This window comes from Gekko japonicus, unplaced genomic scaffold (genome assembly GCF_001447785.1).
Source record: "Gekko japonicus isolate JY-2015 unplaced genomic scaffold, Gekko_japonicus_V1.1 scaffold3042, whole genome shotgun sequence".
NCBI lineage: Eukaryota > Metazoa > Chordata > Lepidosauria > Squamata > Gekkonidae > Gekko > Gekko japonicus.
The window spans coordinates 64,905-81,525 of record NW_015171594.1 but is presented as its reverse complement, the minus strand read 5'-3'; the positions used below and the strand labels follow the sequence as shown (position 1 = coordinate 81,525).

Here is a 16,621-nt window from a genome sequence, read left to right as displayed (position 1 = left end):
GCATCACAACAGGTGACTTAAAGTGTACAGCTTTCTGACCCTACGTGTGTGTGCACAGTCCATTGTGTGTAGCAATAAATAGTCCATAAAGCAAATATCAAGTTCATTCTCTAACAGTTCTACATTGGACTGCTCATTAAGACAGCCTGGAAGAGGAAGCCCACAGTCAGGGGCTAGCTGGAGATGTTTCACATCAGCTATCACCTGATCCTTTTATATGAAGATGCCAGGGACTGAACCTGGGATCCTACACTTGCTGAGCGGATGCTCTACCACTCAGCCACAGACACTCTCCCTTTCCTAACTGAGCCAGAACCAAAGAGCTCAATTAAAGTATGAAACTCTATTTCCTTATAGCTTACCAAGGAATTGTGCTTTCACTTACAAGTGGACAATCCTTTCAGCAAGTCAACACTCACTGCAAGACAAAACAAGAAGTTGCATGGAAGGTTGGAAGAGTGCAAAATAATTTTATTTTGGCAACAAAATTAGAACAGCAAACTTTGGGATCAAGTACAGCTTAACACACATGTGCGAGCATAAACACACGGTCTTGCAGACAGCACCACTGCTCCAGGCAGCCAGATGCAAAAAGGGCTTGGCTTAGTGCTCAACTGAGTAAAAATACTTTGAAAGAAACTAGCCCAGAGGGGGAAAACCTGAAAGAGAAAGGCCTTAACACACAAGGAGAACAGTAAAACTCTAGGGGCCAGATTGCAAGGTTCTGCAATTTTATATTCCCAACCAGTGTTTGTGCAAGGTGGAAACTTCTCAGGCAGGCAAAATATTGTAGAATCAGAAACTACAGAAACAGAGGCAAAAAAAAAAAGGGAACGGTGGGACAAAAATAGAAAGAATGGGTTGCCTTTCGATAACAGATGTAAATCCAGGAGAGACAGCTATAGGAACAGGCATTCTTGCTGTGTCAAAGCCATTCTTCCTCTGTATTGTCTACTGTAGGGGATACGGGTGAGATTTGCAGACAAAGTGTGCACAGAGAGCTCTCTGGACGGATGCTATACTACTGCAAAAACGTTAATGAGAAATGGTATCTGATCAGGAAACACTGAGACCGGTCCCTCTGACTTGCTGTTTGCTGCATTTAGCACCAGAACATTAGCTTGGAATTGTATCTTTTTTAGTGGGGGGGGGATGAGTTTTATACAGAGGAAAACCAAGCTCAGCCTGGGATATGCTTCTTGCAAATGCAATCTCTGCCTTGTCTTATGAAACCACTAGTTTTCCACTGCTCAAGCTCTCAACAATCATGTACTGCAGGTAGAGTCTGGATATTCAAGCAGGCTCTCAGTTGTCCCTTGACCAGGAAATCATTAAGAACACCAAATCCTCTAGGGACTGCCGTGGCACCACTTAGAAATACCAGGGGAAATGGGCTCATTTTGGACATATTCAAGCCTTAATCTGAACTACACAGCAGCAAAGAATCTCCAGCACCATCTCTCTATACATTGTTTTCCTTCCTGCCCCGCCTCCTTGCAGGCGCTAGTCTGCTCTCTGACTGTGATCCAATGCAAGTGATGTCTGGATCGCCTTAAGATGTGTAAACTTCTGCAATGTAACATTCATCGCTGTTGTGTGAGAAAGGAAGAGGTTAAATAAATTAACCATCTCTGCAGAAAGCTTCTAAATCTGATATGTTTTCTTCCTTTGAGGAACTAGAATTCCCAGTCATCTAGTGTGAGCTGCTCCAAACTAGATTCCACTCCACAAATACTGTTTGGATCTTGCACTTGCAGGCCTTCAAAACAAGTCATTGGTGTGACAGGGTACAACAGTTCAGGGAGCGCTTCAGATGGACGGCGTTTGACCTGGAGGAGAGGGAAGAATTTTAAAAAATCTACTATACATGATGCAAGGCATTCTGCTGGTGAGAAAAAGTGAGCTGGAATTCACATCACTTTGATCTCACATCTGCTAATTATTCCTCCACCTAGGGAGACTGAGAGAAATGTTATGTTTTGAACTGACAGGAGGGGGGGAGGAGGGGGAGGATCAGGCCAGCATAAACACAGCCCAGCATTTGTCATTTTCAAACTTAGCCTTGAAAGAGGATTTAAAAAGCTGACACACAGAAGAAGTAATTTCTGCCCACCTGCCTTGCACAATTGTATCACAGAATAGCCTCAGCTGGTCAGGTGAATTACTTTACCAAATAGATAGTTACTTACTCTAGATTAGTGCCTAACAGTAAGGCTCTTTTAGCTATATAGTCAGAATTGCATGTTTTTATCCATAGAATATGGAAACAAAACCTGACTCTTTTGCGCGGGATCTGGTCAGTGCTTGAGTGCTTTACTCCAGAAATGACATTGGCATGACAAGAGATAAGGAGGACATGAAGCACTCCTTGTTTTGCTTCAGCATCAGTGCCACCCCCCCCCCCCCCCCCGGCCAATATCCCTCAAGTGTGCTGAAACAAGAGAAGACGTTACTGGGGAGGCAGGTTGCTTACCTGTTTGAAAAAAGAATGGTTGAGCAGGGTACTTGCGCTTGGTCTGTGCAAGGGAAACACAACAAAGATGTCATGCGTCAATATGCAAGGGAACAAGATGGAAAGCAACAAAAAAAGTTTCTTCCTCCTCAGGACTTCCAAGCCTCAGATCTACCAAACTCAACTACTGCTATGGAAAGAAAGAGATACTATCATTCCGAAAATGTTCCAACGCAGCAATGTTCAAGAGGGCATTCTTGTAATGGAGCTAGAAGTGTAGTGGGACAGAATGGTCCAGAAGGGCACCTTCATGTGGAAATGGGTAATGCATTGCCTTGTAATCCCAGCCTGGCAATCTGCTGTTCACATTGTCATTTTATTTTGTATTCCTAGTCCTAGTCCTACGGTCAATTAGTGTTGTGTTCCTAGTGCTACTACATTGTTCACTTGCACTGTCCACTGTATTGCTCACATTGTATGTTCATATTATTGCTTGCACAGTCATTCGATGGTGTACGCCTAGTCCTAATGCATTGAATCTAAAATGTTCTATACTGTATGAATACATTTTTTTCTCCTTCTGTTCTCTATCGTTCACCTTGAGTCCCAGTGAGAAAGGCAGGCTATACATAAGCTAAATAAACAAGAATTGGAGGGATTATAGGAAACATGTCCATACTTGGGAGTTCCCCACCATGTGTCATATATTTTTCATTGCTAGTGGATAGGCACGCCCCCCCCCCCTTGTGCCGCTGCACTTTGTTGTTGTAGGATGTTTTGAGGGGTCGCCTTCTTATTTATCATGATTCATGTCAGACCATTCTAAGTCCAGAAACAGCAACTGAAACACAAATCTGCAAAACTGCATGTTTTGACAGGAAATGTATTGGGTTTTTTTAAAAATTTGAGGACAGATATTTTTAACAAAGCATTCCCCCCCCCCCCTTTTAATGCCAGAGCTATAAGGATCCACTATACAGGCTTATGCTGTAGCTGTTTCAAAATATACACGTTTATCATTTGCTACTAAGGGCCTAGAAACTTGCCTCTTTCAAGAGGATCTTGAAAGCACGCTTTGGTGGGAGAGCCTTCCTCCAGAAGGAGCAAATTTCTAGGATCATGGTAGCAGAAAAAGCTGGAATGTACCACAGGCAGCAGCCTCTCCTCCATCTCCCTAGGGGCTGTAACACTTCAAACCTCCTCCAATCTGCTCTTGTGGTACCTTAGTTCTGGGTTCCTATGAAGGCATTGTTCTACAAAGTGATGAAAGCTGGGTGAGAAGGTACGAAGATATGGATGTGGTGCTGCTTCGCCATTGGAAGCTTTGGCATTGCTGGCTGCCATATTTTCCCCGAACCCCGTGCTGGCTCCTGATCGTAATGGTTTTGTCATCAGCTCCTCCGGAGGGATGGTGGTGGTGTCCAGAAGGCAAGGGACTGTGCCGTTTAGCTTCTCTAAAAGCATCTAAAGTTCAAGAAGGAAAGGCATATCTGTTTTAACAAGCAATTTAAGCTCATGCCCCCATCTTTAGTTTACTTCATGTAATCCAGTGGCTCTATAGTCTTGGGACAATGCAGGGTCATTCCAAAGCCAACAAATTAATGCCACAATACATGTAGCTTCCTTGCTCCTCTATACAGTGTAGTTGGAAAAGTAGTAAAAGAATAGCATACCTGAGTCACAGGCATATCCTTGAAGGGGACATGGCCATTCGCCAGCTCACAGGCCGTTATTCCCACACTGTAGATATCAGATTTTGCATCATAGCCCTGAAGATTCTAAAACCATAAACATGAAAAAAAATATGTTGGGATATTTTGGGACCCTCCTTAAACCAAGGAAAAATGAACAAAGAAAGAGTTAAATAATTGATCATGGTGGCTCACAAAGACAATTGATATGTATTTACAGAGGCTTTTATTGCAATCTTGGCAACAGTCAAAGGAAGAAAACCTAATGAATAAAAAGGAGTTCAAGGAGGAGAAGGAAGCAGCAGCAGCTCAGTTCAGGCTTCCTGGTGCAAAGGTTTAGCGGTGTCTTTCGATAAGTAAAATTTTCTGGTTGAAGCAGTATGGGGGGCTCTATGCAATACAGTTAATTTTATCCGTGAAAAATATTTGAAGAGCCAGTGTGGTGTACCGGTTGTTAGAGTGTTGGACTAGGATCTGGGAGACCCAGTTTCACGTGCCTACTTTGCCACGGAAGTTCACTGGGTGATCTTGGGCCAGTCACTTTGTTCACTTAAAACAGCCACCCAGTGAAGTAGGTTAAGCTCACGGATAATGGAGGAGGGATGAATGCTGTTGTGAGCTATTTTGGGTCACCGCTGGGGAGAAAAGATGTGTGTTAAATACATCTGCAAGACTTGGTCCTGGCCAAACTGAAGCTAAGACAGTAAGACCAAGCGAGAATCAACATACCTGCTGCAAGACCTCTGGGCTCAGCCATGGTAAGACCTTGATGCTGAACTTGGGGAAATCATGAACTACTTTGAGGCGCTGACCATGTCTGATCATGCTTAGATTACTGCGCAGGCCAGAGAGGTACACCTTTCCATCTGCAGAAATCAGGACATGACTGGCCTTCACACTCCTGCATGCAAAGAGGACAGAGAGAAAGCAGCCACAAACCCCCCTCCCAAGTCTCCAAAACTCTAGACCATATACTGAGTCCTAGGGCAGAGCAACAAATAATCTGGCAGTTCAGGAGAGTCAACGCTAACACGTGTAGAAGGTACAGCAACTTCAGCCCATGAAGATTTAATTTCTCATTCCTCAACTTAACCTGAAATCCAAGCAAAAGGCCAAAGGCTCTCAAACGTGTTGCTCATGGCCCAGTCTAGTTCAAGATGTCACGTTCTGCGCTAGGCTGATTTGGCTCCTACCTGCAAACATAATCTGGCAGCCTTTGGAGTGTGGGTAATGCTCTCCTGCAAGGTGTGGGAACAAGATGTCATCAGTGCCCTTCAGATCTACCTCTGCTGGCCCAGGCTTCCAATGCCACAACATTGCAAAGTATCTGATGCCATGAATTGTGTTCTGCGGCTACACTGTGAATCTGAGCCGGCTTCAATCCCATTTTAGTGGTATGGCTCTCAGCCAAGGAGCCCAGGAAACTGAAGTTCTACCAAGAGACTAGAACAGAGATGTCAAACCTAGTGCCCATCCAGGGCACTTAGATGGCCTACAAGGCAACTCCTGTCAAGAGCACTGCAGGGATCAGGCAGTTCAGAAGAACACTGGTCCAATACAGCCTGCCTTAGAGACATCAGACAACAAACAGCCTGTTACTCTGGTGCTTCTAGAGAACAGTACAGGGCACCGGACATGACATTAAAAAAAAAAAGAAAGTCTGGAGCAGTGCAGGAGCCCAAGGCAGCTGACAGCAATTTAAGTTAGTAGAGAAGCTGCTCTGGAATGATCTGCTGTGTGTGCTTCAGGAGCAGGACCTCTGGTGAAAGTAGCCTCCTTAGAGGCTTACACTGGTATCAACTGCCTTAGACTCCTGCACACCTCTCCAGCCAGTTGCAAAATTTTCTCTTGGCCTCATAGTAAGCCCCCCCCCCTTTTTCTTTTTTGCCCCACCCCCCGCCATGGCTAGTGGAAAACAAAGCTCCACCAGCTAGGTGGAGAGGTTTGCAGAGCACAGAGCAGCTGACATTAATGTAAGTCCGTATGGACACTGCTCTGGCTGGACCTGCTGCATGTTCTCTACTTGAGCTTCCTGATCCATCCCCCCTGTCCTCCTCCATGATTGGGCAAGGCCAGATGGGCAGGGACTGCCTGTATGAGGAGGTGATACTGTGTAGCTATTTTTCAAGATCAGGTGAGAAAAATACACCATCAAGGCAGATATGAAGACCCTAATTCAGTTTCAATGTAGTAATAATGCTTAATTATTACTATCAAGTGGTAGTCCACGCTACAGAATGCTTGCTCCACTGATTCACATATTGGCATTATCTTATCAAGACTTAGGCACAAACTGCCCTCAACTCAAACTTTTGCTTCACAAATTATATCTATGTTTGGGACAACATATGAATCTTAGGAACTTTCTAACAAAGCACGCTCAGAAAGACTACAGTTCCCGGGGCTTTTTTCCCCAGGAAGCCAAAATAATGAAACTGATTTCAGAACAGCTGAAGTTTGCTTTTTTCATGCTTAAAGTGCTACAACCTTGCTTACCTGTGAACATATCCCATATGGTGGATATAATCAAGAGCCTTCAATACACCTTGCAGTATATAAGCCATAGCTAGTTCACTCATCCCATCCATAAAATGGGTACAGATTAAATCTTTAGCAGAACCTGCAAAGAGAAAAGGTAGTGCAAGAAAGCCAAAACAGTTGTCTTTAAGAGTTGTTTCTCTTTATTTGTACAAGTTACCATGTGTTCTGTCCCTTGGCAAGGACGCAACTTCCTCCTTCAGGAAAGCTCCAGGATAGGGACTAAAATATTCCCTCTGATTTACCATAAGAGCCCAGAACGTCTGACGTCTTTGTACTCAGACAGGATTAAAATTCACAAAAGCCTTAGAGTATATTCTCCTTTATAAGAGGTATTTTTAACCTCAGAAATACCTGCGAGGAAGCAGAAACTGGAGAGCCCTACCTAGAATTTCATACCCCACACAGAACTGCACTCTGCCCCCAAGGTTAAAACCATTTTTTCTTGGAATGAGACTATGCCAGATATTCCAGAGTATAGAAGAGACTGAGAACAGAAGAGAACTGAGGAAAAACCCAGGCTGTACCTACCATAAGCCATGAAAGAGGTCACAACCCAAAGTTCATTGCTGACTATGAAGGCTGCTTTATATGGCACAAGGTTGGGGTTACTGAAGAACTTTGAGACATGAAGCTCATCCTAAAAAAAAAAAAAAACAATAATACAACCACAGATTCTCAGCTAATGTCTAAGAGAGCCAAATTAATACAGGAAATACACTGAGAAAACTGACTAGCCAACAAGCACACCCGTATTGCTTTAATTAATCAAGGGCTGTTGCAAGGTTGAGCATGAAAGCACCTAATTATTTTGCATATCATTTTATTTATTCATATGGGGCAGGTCTATCTGAGAGTATAAAACAGATCAGAAATAAATGAATCAACGTATGTAACTAACTGCAAAAATAATGTCACATTAATTTTGATCGTATGTTTTGCAAGTGGCAGGAAAGGTGCTAAGAGCAAACAAGTTGAGTACAACAATTAATAGAATACTGATAACACTGGCAAAAGAACATCTAACAGATTTGTTGGCCATCACTAGTGGTGATCTGTGTAAGCTGGAAGTATACGTCAGTATTACACATTAAACTTCCTCTGCCCTGAAAGGTACCCTTTCTTTGCCTAGGGAAAAACTACAGGGAATCCCTCTTATACTTTTATTTGGACTTTCAGCCTGCCCTAACACTGAAGGCTCAAGAAAGGTAAAAGTTGAAGAAATCTCATCAAAACGCATTACTATATTAAAACTGCTTCAAAACAGAACTTAAATATGGCTATGAGGTACAGCCATAAGTAGATCCAGCTAAGACCAAAACATGATGGGCTGTCCATGTGATCTGTTTTGGTGGTATCACCTACTGTAGATGGGACCCAGGCCCTCCTTACAAGAAAAGACTTGTAGGCTAGGGATGCTCTTCAACCTGGGCTTTGCTGCTGGACTGTCAGGTGGTGGCTGTGACTAGGATTCCTTCATATCAGCTAGAACTAACAGGAGCCCGAAACTGACAGGTCACTCAGTCTCAAAGATTAATCACTGTAACATGCATGAATTCGAAAAGAAAATGGAGAGGATCATTTTGTTGCTGTTGTTGTTCAGATGTTGTATGGCACAAACTAACATCAAAGGCACCAGTGTATTTTGGCTGGCATTGGGCAGAAATGCCAGTGAGCTGAGGCTTTTAAGAACACAGTGTCTTTCCCCCCCTTTTTCAACATCCAGCTTGATGAAGGGGTCTGGCAATCTTGAAAGCTTACATGCTATTTTGTGGCATTGTAGATGGGTCTTAATAAAAGGTAGGGCTTGGATTTGGACCAGTATGGCAGGTCAACAACCTTCGTAATATGCTGTACATTGGGCTATCCTTGAAGACCATTCAAAATTTCAGCTGGTACAAAGTTCTGTAACTTGCTTGTTGTCAGCAGCAGAGCTAAGGGAACATAGCTCTAATCCTGGCCATGCTGCTTTGGCTAAAAGCATGCCTCTGAGCTCTGTTCCAGGGGCAGACGCCCTAAGCAGCATGGGATCAGGAACCAGGTTTTGTGCATCTGAAGAAGCTCCTTCTTCCTGATGTTTTTTGACTGCTTGCTAAAAATGTCTGACTTTGCAGGTTAGATTAGTGAGCACTCTGAGCAGAGATATTTTTATCACACTTATGACATTCCCTGCAATAGGGTCTGCCTGAAACCACCTCGTTTAGCTTTCACTGGTGGAAGAATCAATTTTTTAAAAGAAATATGTATACTTCTCTAAAAAAGAAATTAAAAAGCAATGCTTCAGGTTACAAAACAATGCAACAACGTAAAAAGACAGTTCAAAAAGAACTCATTAATACTGGTATAGTTCCCTGTGGTGTTGACATTCATAGTTACATCACCCCACAGTTGCCTGAACATAACAAGACCTCTTCACACCTCATCATGCTACCTTCCCCTAATAAAGTAAAATCATTCTATTTTAGCTGTGTTTGCTAGTGGGTTTCCTTAAAAGAACGTAATAGCCACTGGGGGTTGCATTTTTGTTTACTGTTCAACAGCACACTGTTCTGCGTTTCAGAAAGGCAGTCTGTTCATTTTTAAATAAATAGAACAGAAACTGATATAAATCTCTACAAAAAGCTTGCTTGGACACAATACTCTTATAATACATGCAGAACACATCACAAAGATTGTACCAGTACAAAGATGGAAGCATTAAGATCAGTACTTTGCAAGAGATCATGGCTTAGACACAAAATTAGGAAGGCTCTCCTAATCTGAGAGCAGTTCAGCAATGGACGTTGTTGTGGAAATTCCATTCTTGGAGGCTCTCAAGGACAGGCTCTAATTGTCTATCTTGAATTTAGACAGGACATGACCATTGACACCCTCCAAGCTCTATGGTTTTATGAAGCCATCACTGACTGAGCTACAAGTTCTTTTGGTTCACACTTTCCCCATTTATACAGAATTACAAAGTCCTAAGGATGTGTCAGCAAACATGTCACTTGCTATGCAGTAAGCAAGACCATCAAGGCCTCTCTCTCCAATAAGCCAAGCTACCTCTGCATAAGACTGCTAACTCTACCTGCAAAAATGCCACCATTTCATTGGTACAGGTCTCTAAGTTGATCCTCCGAACAGTGACAAACTCTCCCGTAGGTTTATAACGTGCTAGATTCACAGTCATTAGATCCTCAAAGCCCTTCCCTGGAAAGATAAAGCCACCATCGTTAGAACAACTTCAATAACATCTTGAAATTTTGCTTGGTAGTTTTTAAACTATAGTGTCTTTTAACACGATGCACTGGCTTTTAACAGTTTTTGAGTACATACTGGTTTTAATCTGTTGGCCACTTATAACGTCTGTATCCTGCAGCTTTTTTTTGTTAGGCACCTTGAGTTTGCAGAGGTAGAGTATAAATATTTGAAATACCCCTCCCCCCTTAATGCAGATTATAGACAAATCCTTTCTGATTTCTATCACACATCTCTCCTGCATAAAATACCCGATTTGATTGGTTTTTCACATTTAAAAGCCACTGTTCTCCAATAATTCATTCAAGGGAACATATTTATTTGTATTTATTTAATTAATTTATAGTACCCCTTTCTCCCCAATGGGGACCCAAAGTTGCTTACATCATTCTGATTCTCATCCATTTTATCCTTACAACAACCCTTTAGATAAAATGCAGAATTCCGTGATTCAAACGTATAGTTTAAGAAGGCTCTTACAAATGCATACATGCATCAAAAATCCTTAACTTAATCATATATATATAGCCTCATGAACTGCGCTCACTTAAGACACTGCTCACACAGAGAACTAAAACGCCTTCCCATACAAATATAAGCTGGATCAGTCATGTTTAGTACTTGGATGGGAAACCTCCAAGGAAGACTGGAAGGAAGTTAGAAAAAGGCAATGGCAAACCACCTCTGCTCATGTCTTGTCTTGAAAAACTCATGGTCCTGGGGTTGCCATGAGTTGGCTGGGATTTGACGGCGTGCAATTATTGTATACAAGTTTTCTGGAAAGGTAGATTCTCAGGCACACACACAGAAGACCATTCAACAAGGCAACTCAAATCACAGACTACAGGTCAGGCCACAAAATCTGTTATAAGATCAAGGAATTGCCACTGTAGAAAAATTTTCTTATCACTCAGAACTATTGGCTCTGCTCACATTTCTTGTTTTTGTTTTGTGCTTGTGGCAGCACACTGAACTAGTCAGGTTTATGGCAGATTGACACTAGTGGCCTCATATCATCTGCAGAAGCTACCCTGTACTTGAGTTAGAATTTCACTCCAGCTTTTGATAGCCCAAGAATCATGTGGTAGGCAGAGCTTAACAATATGCCCCAGCAATATAAGAGGGGATGAGAACTGTGTACTGAACCAACTGATAGGATCTGAGCACTCCAGAATGAGTCACGTTTTGATAGTTGATAGTACAAGGTTGGAAATAGGAAGCTCGGAGTCAAAGAGAAGGGTTGCTTATCAGGAGTGTGAGTAAATATCTATAAAGCAGTGGTACTCACTTCTTGACCCACAGAGAACCACATTTGCAATTACCAAGAGAGCCAAGCAGCTACTGTATCCCGTGTGCCACAGATACAATAAAATATAACTATTAATATTAAATATATAACCATTTCTGTATCTGTAGTGAGGGGGAAACCTTCTCTTTCAGCCTTCTTGATTTCTTCCCAGCATCTCAGGTGAAAGAATGAGATTGCCAAGGTGACCAGAGGACAGTTAGTTGAACATGGAAATGGGGAGTAAAACCACCCCACCCATCCACTGCGGCCAGCTTGCTCTTTTCCTGTGTGGCTGTTGTGTGGGTGGTTTTACTCTGTCTTCTCTGTGGTCAGCTTGCTCTCCTTCTCACAGCTGCCTGGGTACTGGGGTGACTGCATAAACTATGGAGAAGGGAGAGAATTAGAGAGGATAAGCCCTTTACGCACATCCTCGGCAGAAGTCCTGCAATTCAGGGAGGCTGACAGTTTACCAATCCTGCAGCCTCTGCAGCAGTAACTGTTTCAACATGTGAACTACCTGCCAACCACACGCCCTACTCGGCAGTGGCCTTATCCACCTTTGTGAAACCTGGACTGAGTGCCACATTGGCATACAGTGCTCAGAAGTGCCACAGATGGCATCTCAAAGAGCCACATGAGGCTCCCAAGTCATTGAGTATCATTCTTGTAAAGCCAGATCTTTGGTTAATTTCCCACATTTGGGTAACAGTGAAAAAAGGAGTTACAGTATTCCAGTGGGGTTCACTGGGTCTAGCATTAAACTAAGCAGTAGAATGCTGCATGTATACATTATAAACATAATGAACATCACAGTTCCCATAGTTTTCTGAAATGATGAGAGCTATGGATTGAGGCTGGGAAGGTATAGGGGCTCATCTTTGACTTTTGCCCAGGACCCAGAATCATGAAGACCATCCCTGACCAATTGGGAGCCTGTGTAGGTAGAACAACCCAGGAGAGACAGGATTCCCATGACCTAATCCATTCAGCATTTGGGTTTCAGCCTTCTGTACCAATCATAGTTTCTGGACACTCTTGAAGGGCATCCCTACATCAAGCTCATTGCAGTAGTCTAATTATCTAGATGTTACTGGGGCACACACCACAGTGGCAAGTGGTTTTTTGTTTTTGACCACGAAAGGCTGCATCTGGATCACCAGCCAAAGTTGGTGAAAGATGTTCCTAACCAGTGTCGCCACCTGCTTATCCAACAACAGACATAGGAGACCCAGCTCCCCAAGCTATGAATTTACTTCTTTAACTACTGTAAAAGAACAGCATTCTTCAGTTCATAAAATCAGTAGATCAGTATTCTGTGGAAGTGCTTTTCTTGGACTGAAAACTTACCTATTACATTCAGTAGCTCATACAGACTGCTATCTGGCAAATAACTGCTCATAATGTCCCTTTTGGGCAAATGCGCTATTGACTCAATGCTTGCTTCATTAGTCTGGAAAAGTACAAAAGAAAAGTAAATAAGAAAGAACTCAAACACAGAGAAGCAGCTAGGTAAAAAAAACAACAACTTTTTATATAGGAAAATCTTACATATGCTAAAAATGGCAGGATATGGTTGCTCAAAGGAGCTTTTGCTCACCTGAGATAGCTTCCCCTTTGAAATTTCTCTATGGAAGAGAGTCTACTGTAGGCCCTGATTGCAACACATGCAAAATAGCAACTTTAACATCTCCCATCTTATCTCTGCATGTGATTCTAGCAGAATGTATTACCAAGGTGGTTAGCGAGGGTGGAGCACATCTTTAATGGAAGCTGAATAACACATGAACAACAGATGAAGCTGCCTTATACTGAATCAGACTGCTGGTCCATCACAATCAGTACTGTCTACTCAGACTGACAGAGGGTCTCCAGGGTTTCAGGCAGAAGTCTTTCATATCACCTACTCCCTGGTCTTTTACCTGGAGATCCCACGAATTGAACCTGGGACCTTCTGCATGCCAAGCAGATGCTCTACCACTCAACCACAGCCCATCCCCTCTGGGGTGAGCTTCCATTTCTCTTTTATAAACACATTTAGCCCATTGTTTAGCTTAAATTCCTGTCCACAAAAATTTAGTACAAAAGTGAAGAGTACAAGTGAAGAGTTTAGTACAAAAGTACAAAAGGGAAGTACAAAAAACTTCCCAAGAATAAAGTATTATATTGAACCTTAAAGATTAACACTTTCTTGTGACAAGAATACAGAGTACAGTCCACTTTCTCAAGCATAGTTTCTCCAGGAAGAGGAGCCATAGCATACGCTAGAGTACCTGCCTTGCTTGCAGAAGATTCTCAAGGCTTGTCCAGGCAGAAAGATCTCTGACAGTAGGGCGGGCAACTATCCGTAGCTTACACTATCAAGGGCAATGCTTGCCACAGTAGATAATGCTGGACTGGATGGACCAATGGTCTGAAGTTACAATGAATGCATTTACAGTGTACACTTGATTTTTCTTTATACGGCTAGTAAAAAGGAATTTCATAAATTCAAGGCTGCAATCTTGAGGAGATGGTTGGCAGTAAGTCCAATTAAACCCAGTGGGGCTTACCTCTGAGTAAATATGCATATGATCAGACTGAACATCACTGAAACTCCCTGACCATTGGGTTTAGAACAGTTTTTTGAGGCACAAAACAGCAATGGGCTGAGAATGAAATCAGCTATAGGCCTAGAAATTATGCCACCTTGAGCCAAGAGGAAAAACAATGTATAATATTTTAATAAGAATGATACCATTAAAGGTACAGTGAAGCAAGCCTTTCCTTAAAAGGTCATTGCCAGGACGACAAGCTTCCGGGATGCTGCTGAACTGTGTTTTATAAACAAAGAGCATTTGTTTACTTGCAATGCAATCTGATAATGTTATTCCAGTCCAGGGCTTAGACTGGAGTCACTCTGCACTGGTAATATCCAAAAATACCTACTATTCTATTAACTGACTTTCTACTGTATCCTTTGCTACCCCTCTACTGACAACCTAGAATTCTTTTTTGCAATCCCTATTAAAAAACAGAACAAAACTGCAAATCCATTACAAATGTGGTATGTTTCTAAATTTCAAAGTAGAAATTAGCATGACAAACTCCATTTTGAAATTTGGATTCTATGGTATGGAATTCTCTGTAGTTTCCAAATCTGAATGGGAGGGTGTTTTCATTTGTTTTTAAATTTCCAATTTATTTCAGCTCTACAGAAGTGACATGTTTAATTTCCATTATTTCTGGTAAAAGGACTAGGAACAAGAAAGATCTCGCCTTGGAACACCAGAAAATCAATGGAAATACAGGATGAGGTGGGCTCATCCATGTTCTGATCTCTGTGTCACATCTTCAGGGGTTGCTGGCTGCCTTCTGTTTTGGACCCCTGACAATAACACCTCCTCCCATATTGATACTTGCTTTGATTTTGGTGTAAGGAGACATGTCTGTCCCTTTTTAGAGTTCTTCCTTTCTAACAGGCATTCATCTCTCTTTAGGACACAGAGGAGTCCTTCAGCCAGGGGTCTCTTCCTCCATGAAGTGTCTTGTATGGTATTGTTCCTTCACATGGCCTTTCTGGACACCTTCCATTCCTCCATTAAGTCCTCTTGAGACTGTGCCAGAGCCTTCTGGTCCGCAGAAGGGCTGGTGCCAGAAGTTTATATTTGCCCAGTTCTTCAAGGTGTAGGGGAGTTGCATGGCTCCCACAACTGCTCCCATTCACACAACACTTATCTAATTTGCAGCATGATTTCCTTTGCATGCCTATCAAACACACCCACACACCCACGCACATGGTTTTTTACTTCAGCTTGTAAAGTTTAAGTGTTCTTTGTGGAGTTAAAATAATAAAAAATAAACTGTGAAGAATGTCCAATGTTGGAGGGAAATGATAACTGCTTGCGGGGAGGGCGGGGTACAAATTGAATATATAACAGAAAAGTAGAACTTTGGAACAATGACAGTTGCTAACTGGCAGTATTTTAAGGCTCATTTACATGTTGGCCTCCATACATCCACATGTTCTTACACTCCAGTCCTCTTCTTCTGCTGGCAGGAGGTACAATGCAAGTTCAGGATGTTATGCCAGGTGTAACAAGCTAGCTAAACTCTGAGCCTATTTGCTTTCATCTGGTTTAGAGACAATAGCTTATGCTGGAAATGATCAGCTGTATATGGGATGGAGGGCAAGAAACCAGGGGAATGAAAGATGTAGAAAAGAGCACAAAAGAACACAGACATGGGAAGCACTGTGTGTGGCATCATGAAAAGATACTCAAAGGTCAGCAAGAGGGCTTACTTTGATTCTAGAGCAATTCCTTTTTCTACTGTTAACTCTGTAGTTCATTCAATAGTTCCAGAACTGCACAAGGCACACAATGTAGCTCACTGCAGTTGTTGTGCCTCCAAAAGGATGGGGTATGGTAGAAAGAGGAAGTGGCTTCTGATAACTCTGGACCACAGGCCACAGCTATCATGGAACGCAAAGCCAAGCAGAGCTGGCATTTCAGGCCTGCAGCAGTGACACCTGGCCAGCTTGCACAGGCAGCAAAATCTCAAAACACACCAGTCACAAAGGGGGAAACACAGCAGTACTTCACACACAGCAACACCAGCAAGGGGCATGCTTAGCGGGAGTGCCAAACAGGTAGGTGTCTCAAGGGTCAGAAAACTGGCTAGGCAGCTGGGACTCTTGCAGCTCTAGCCCTTCCGTGGAAAGGTATCAGGGAATTATGAAGTGCCAAAATTAACTCCCTTAGATTCAATTTTGAATGCAGAAAGAACAGGGTAGGTTTTGCTTTGACTTTTCAGCAGCTGACAAGCCAACTCATTTTTTTTTAAATCTCCCTGTCTGAGGAAGCATTTTATCAATTCAAAATAATAAAGAGATCAATCATACGGTCACAGAAACAGTACTGTGGACTACTGGCGGGAACAGCCATCTGAAAATCCAAAACTGGGAATAAAATATTCATGCCACACATCAATAGCCGCTTTCCTAAGAAAAACCTTGTTCCCATGCATATAAAAGTGAACACATTAAACGTACAAGCAAGGGAGGGCTGAATGCCAACAGGGAATAGGAGATACCCATGCAATGGGCCACACCGCGATCTACACAAGGTCACTTACTTTTCTCCGTGAGTCACCTGGAGGCTGCTCTGCAGTAAAGAAATGAATGGCTCAACTCTCTGCATATGTTTTAAAGCCTGTAACTTAAATCAGTGGTACTCACTCTGTGGCTTGCAAACAGCCACATCCCATCATTACTGACAGCTGAAAGAACCACGTGGCTACTGTATGCCCTGTGCTGTGCACCATACTGCTACGTACATTAGAAAACATCAGTATTAATATTATATATGTGACTATAAAATTTTTAATTACCAGACTACATCTGTGCAGGTAGGGTTGTCTCTTCTCACTACTGCT

At 42.6% G+C, this 16,621-nt stretch overlaps 1 protein-coding gene across 3 annotated transcripts in view; it reads right to left on the bottom strand.

The window, feature by feature from the left end:
* Positions 1-510: 510 nt before the first annotated feature.
* The window catches only part of STRADA (STE20-related kinase adaptor alpha), a 21,778-nt gene continuing 5,667 nt past the window's right edge, over positions 511-16,621 (bottom strand). For 2 of the 3 annotated variants that reach the window (XM_015419874.1, XM_015419876.1), the window contains exons 4-13: positions 16,322-16,350; positions 12,557-12,659; positions 9,752-9,873; positions 7,213-7,321; positions 6,640-6,763; positions 4,873-5,044; positions 4,126-4,230; positions 3,675-3,916; positions 2,474-2,516; positions 511-1,829 (exon numbers count right to left, since the gene is read on the bottom strand). In XM_015419874.1, coding sequence (XP_015275360.1) covers positions 1,677-1,829; positions 2,474-2,516; positions 3,675-3,916; positions 4,126-4,230; positions 4,873-5,044; positions 6,640-6,763; positions 7,213-7,321; positions 9,752-9,873; positions 12,557-12,659; positions 16,322-16,350 — 1,202 coding nt within the window. In that variant the 3' untranslated portion in view covers positions 511-1,676. The remainder of the gene's footprint in view (positions 1,830-2,473; positions 2,517-3,674; positions 3,917-4,125; positions 4,231-4,872; positions 5,045-6,639; positions 6,764-7,212; positions 7,322-9,751; positions 9,874-12,556; positions 12,660-16,321; positions 16,351-16,621) is intronic. The other variant, XM_015419877.1, reaches the window with a different exon arrangement.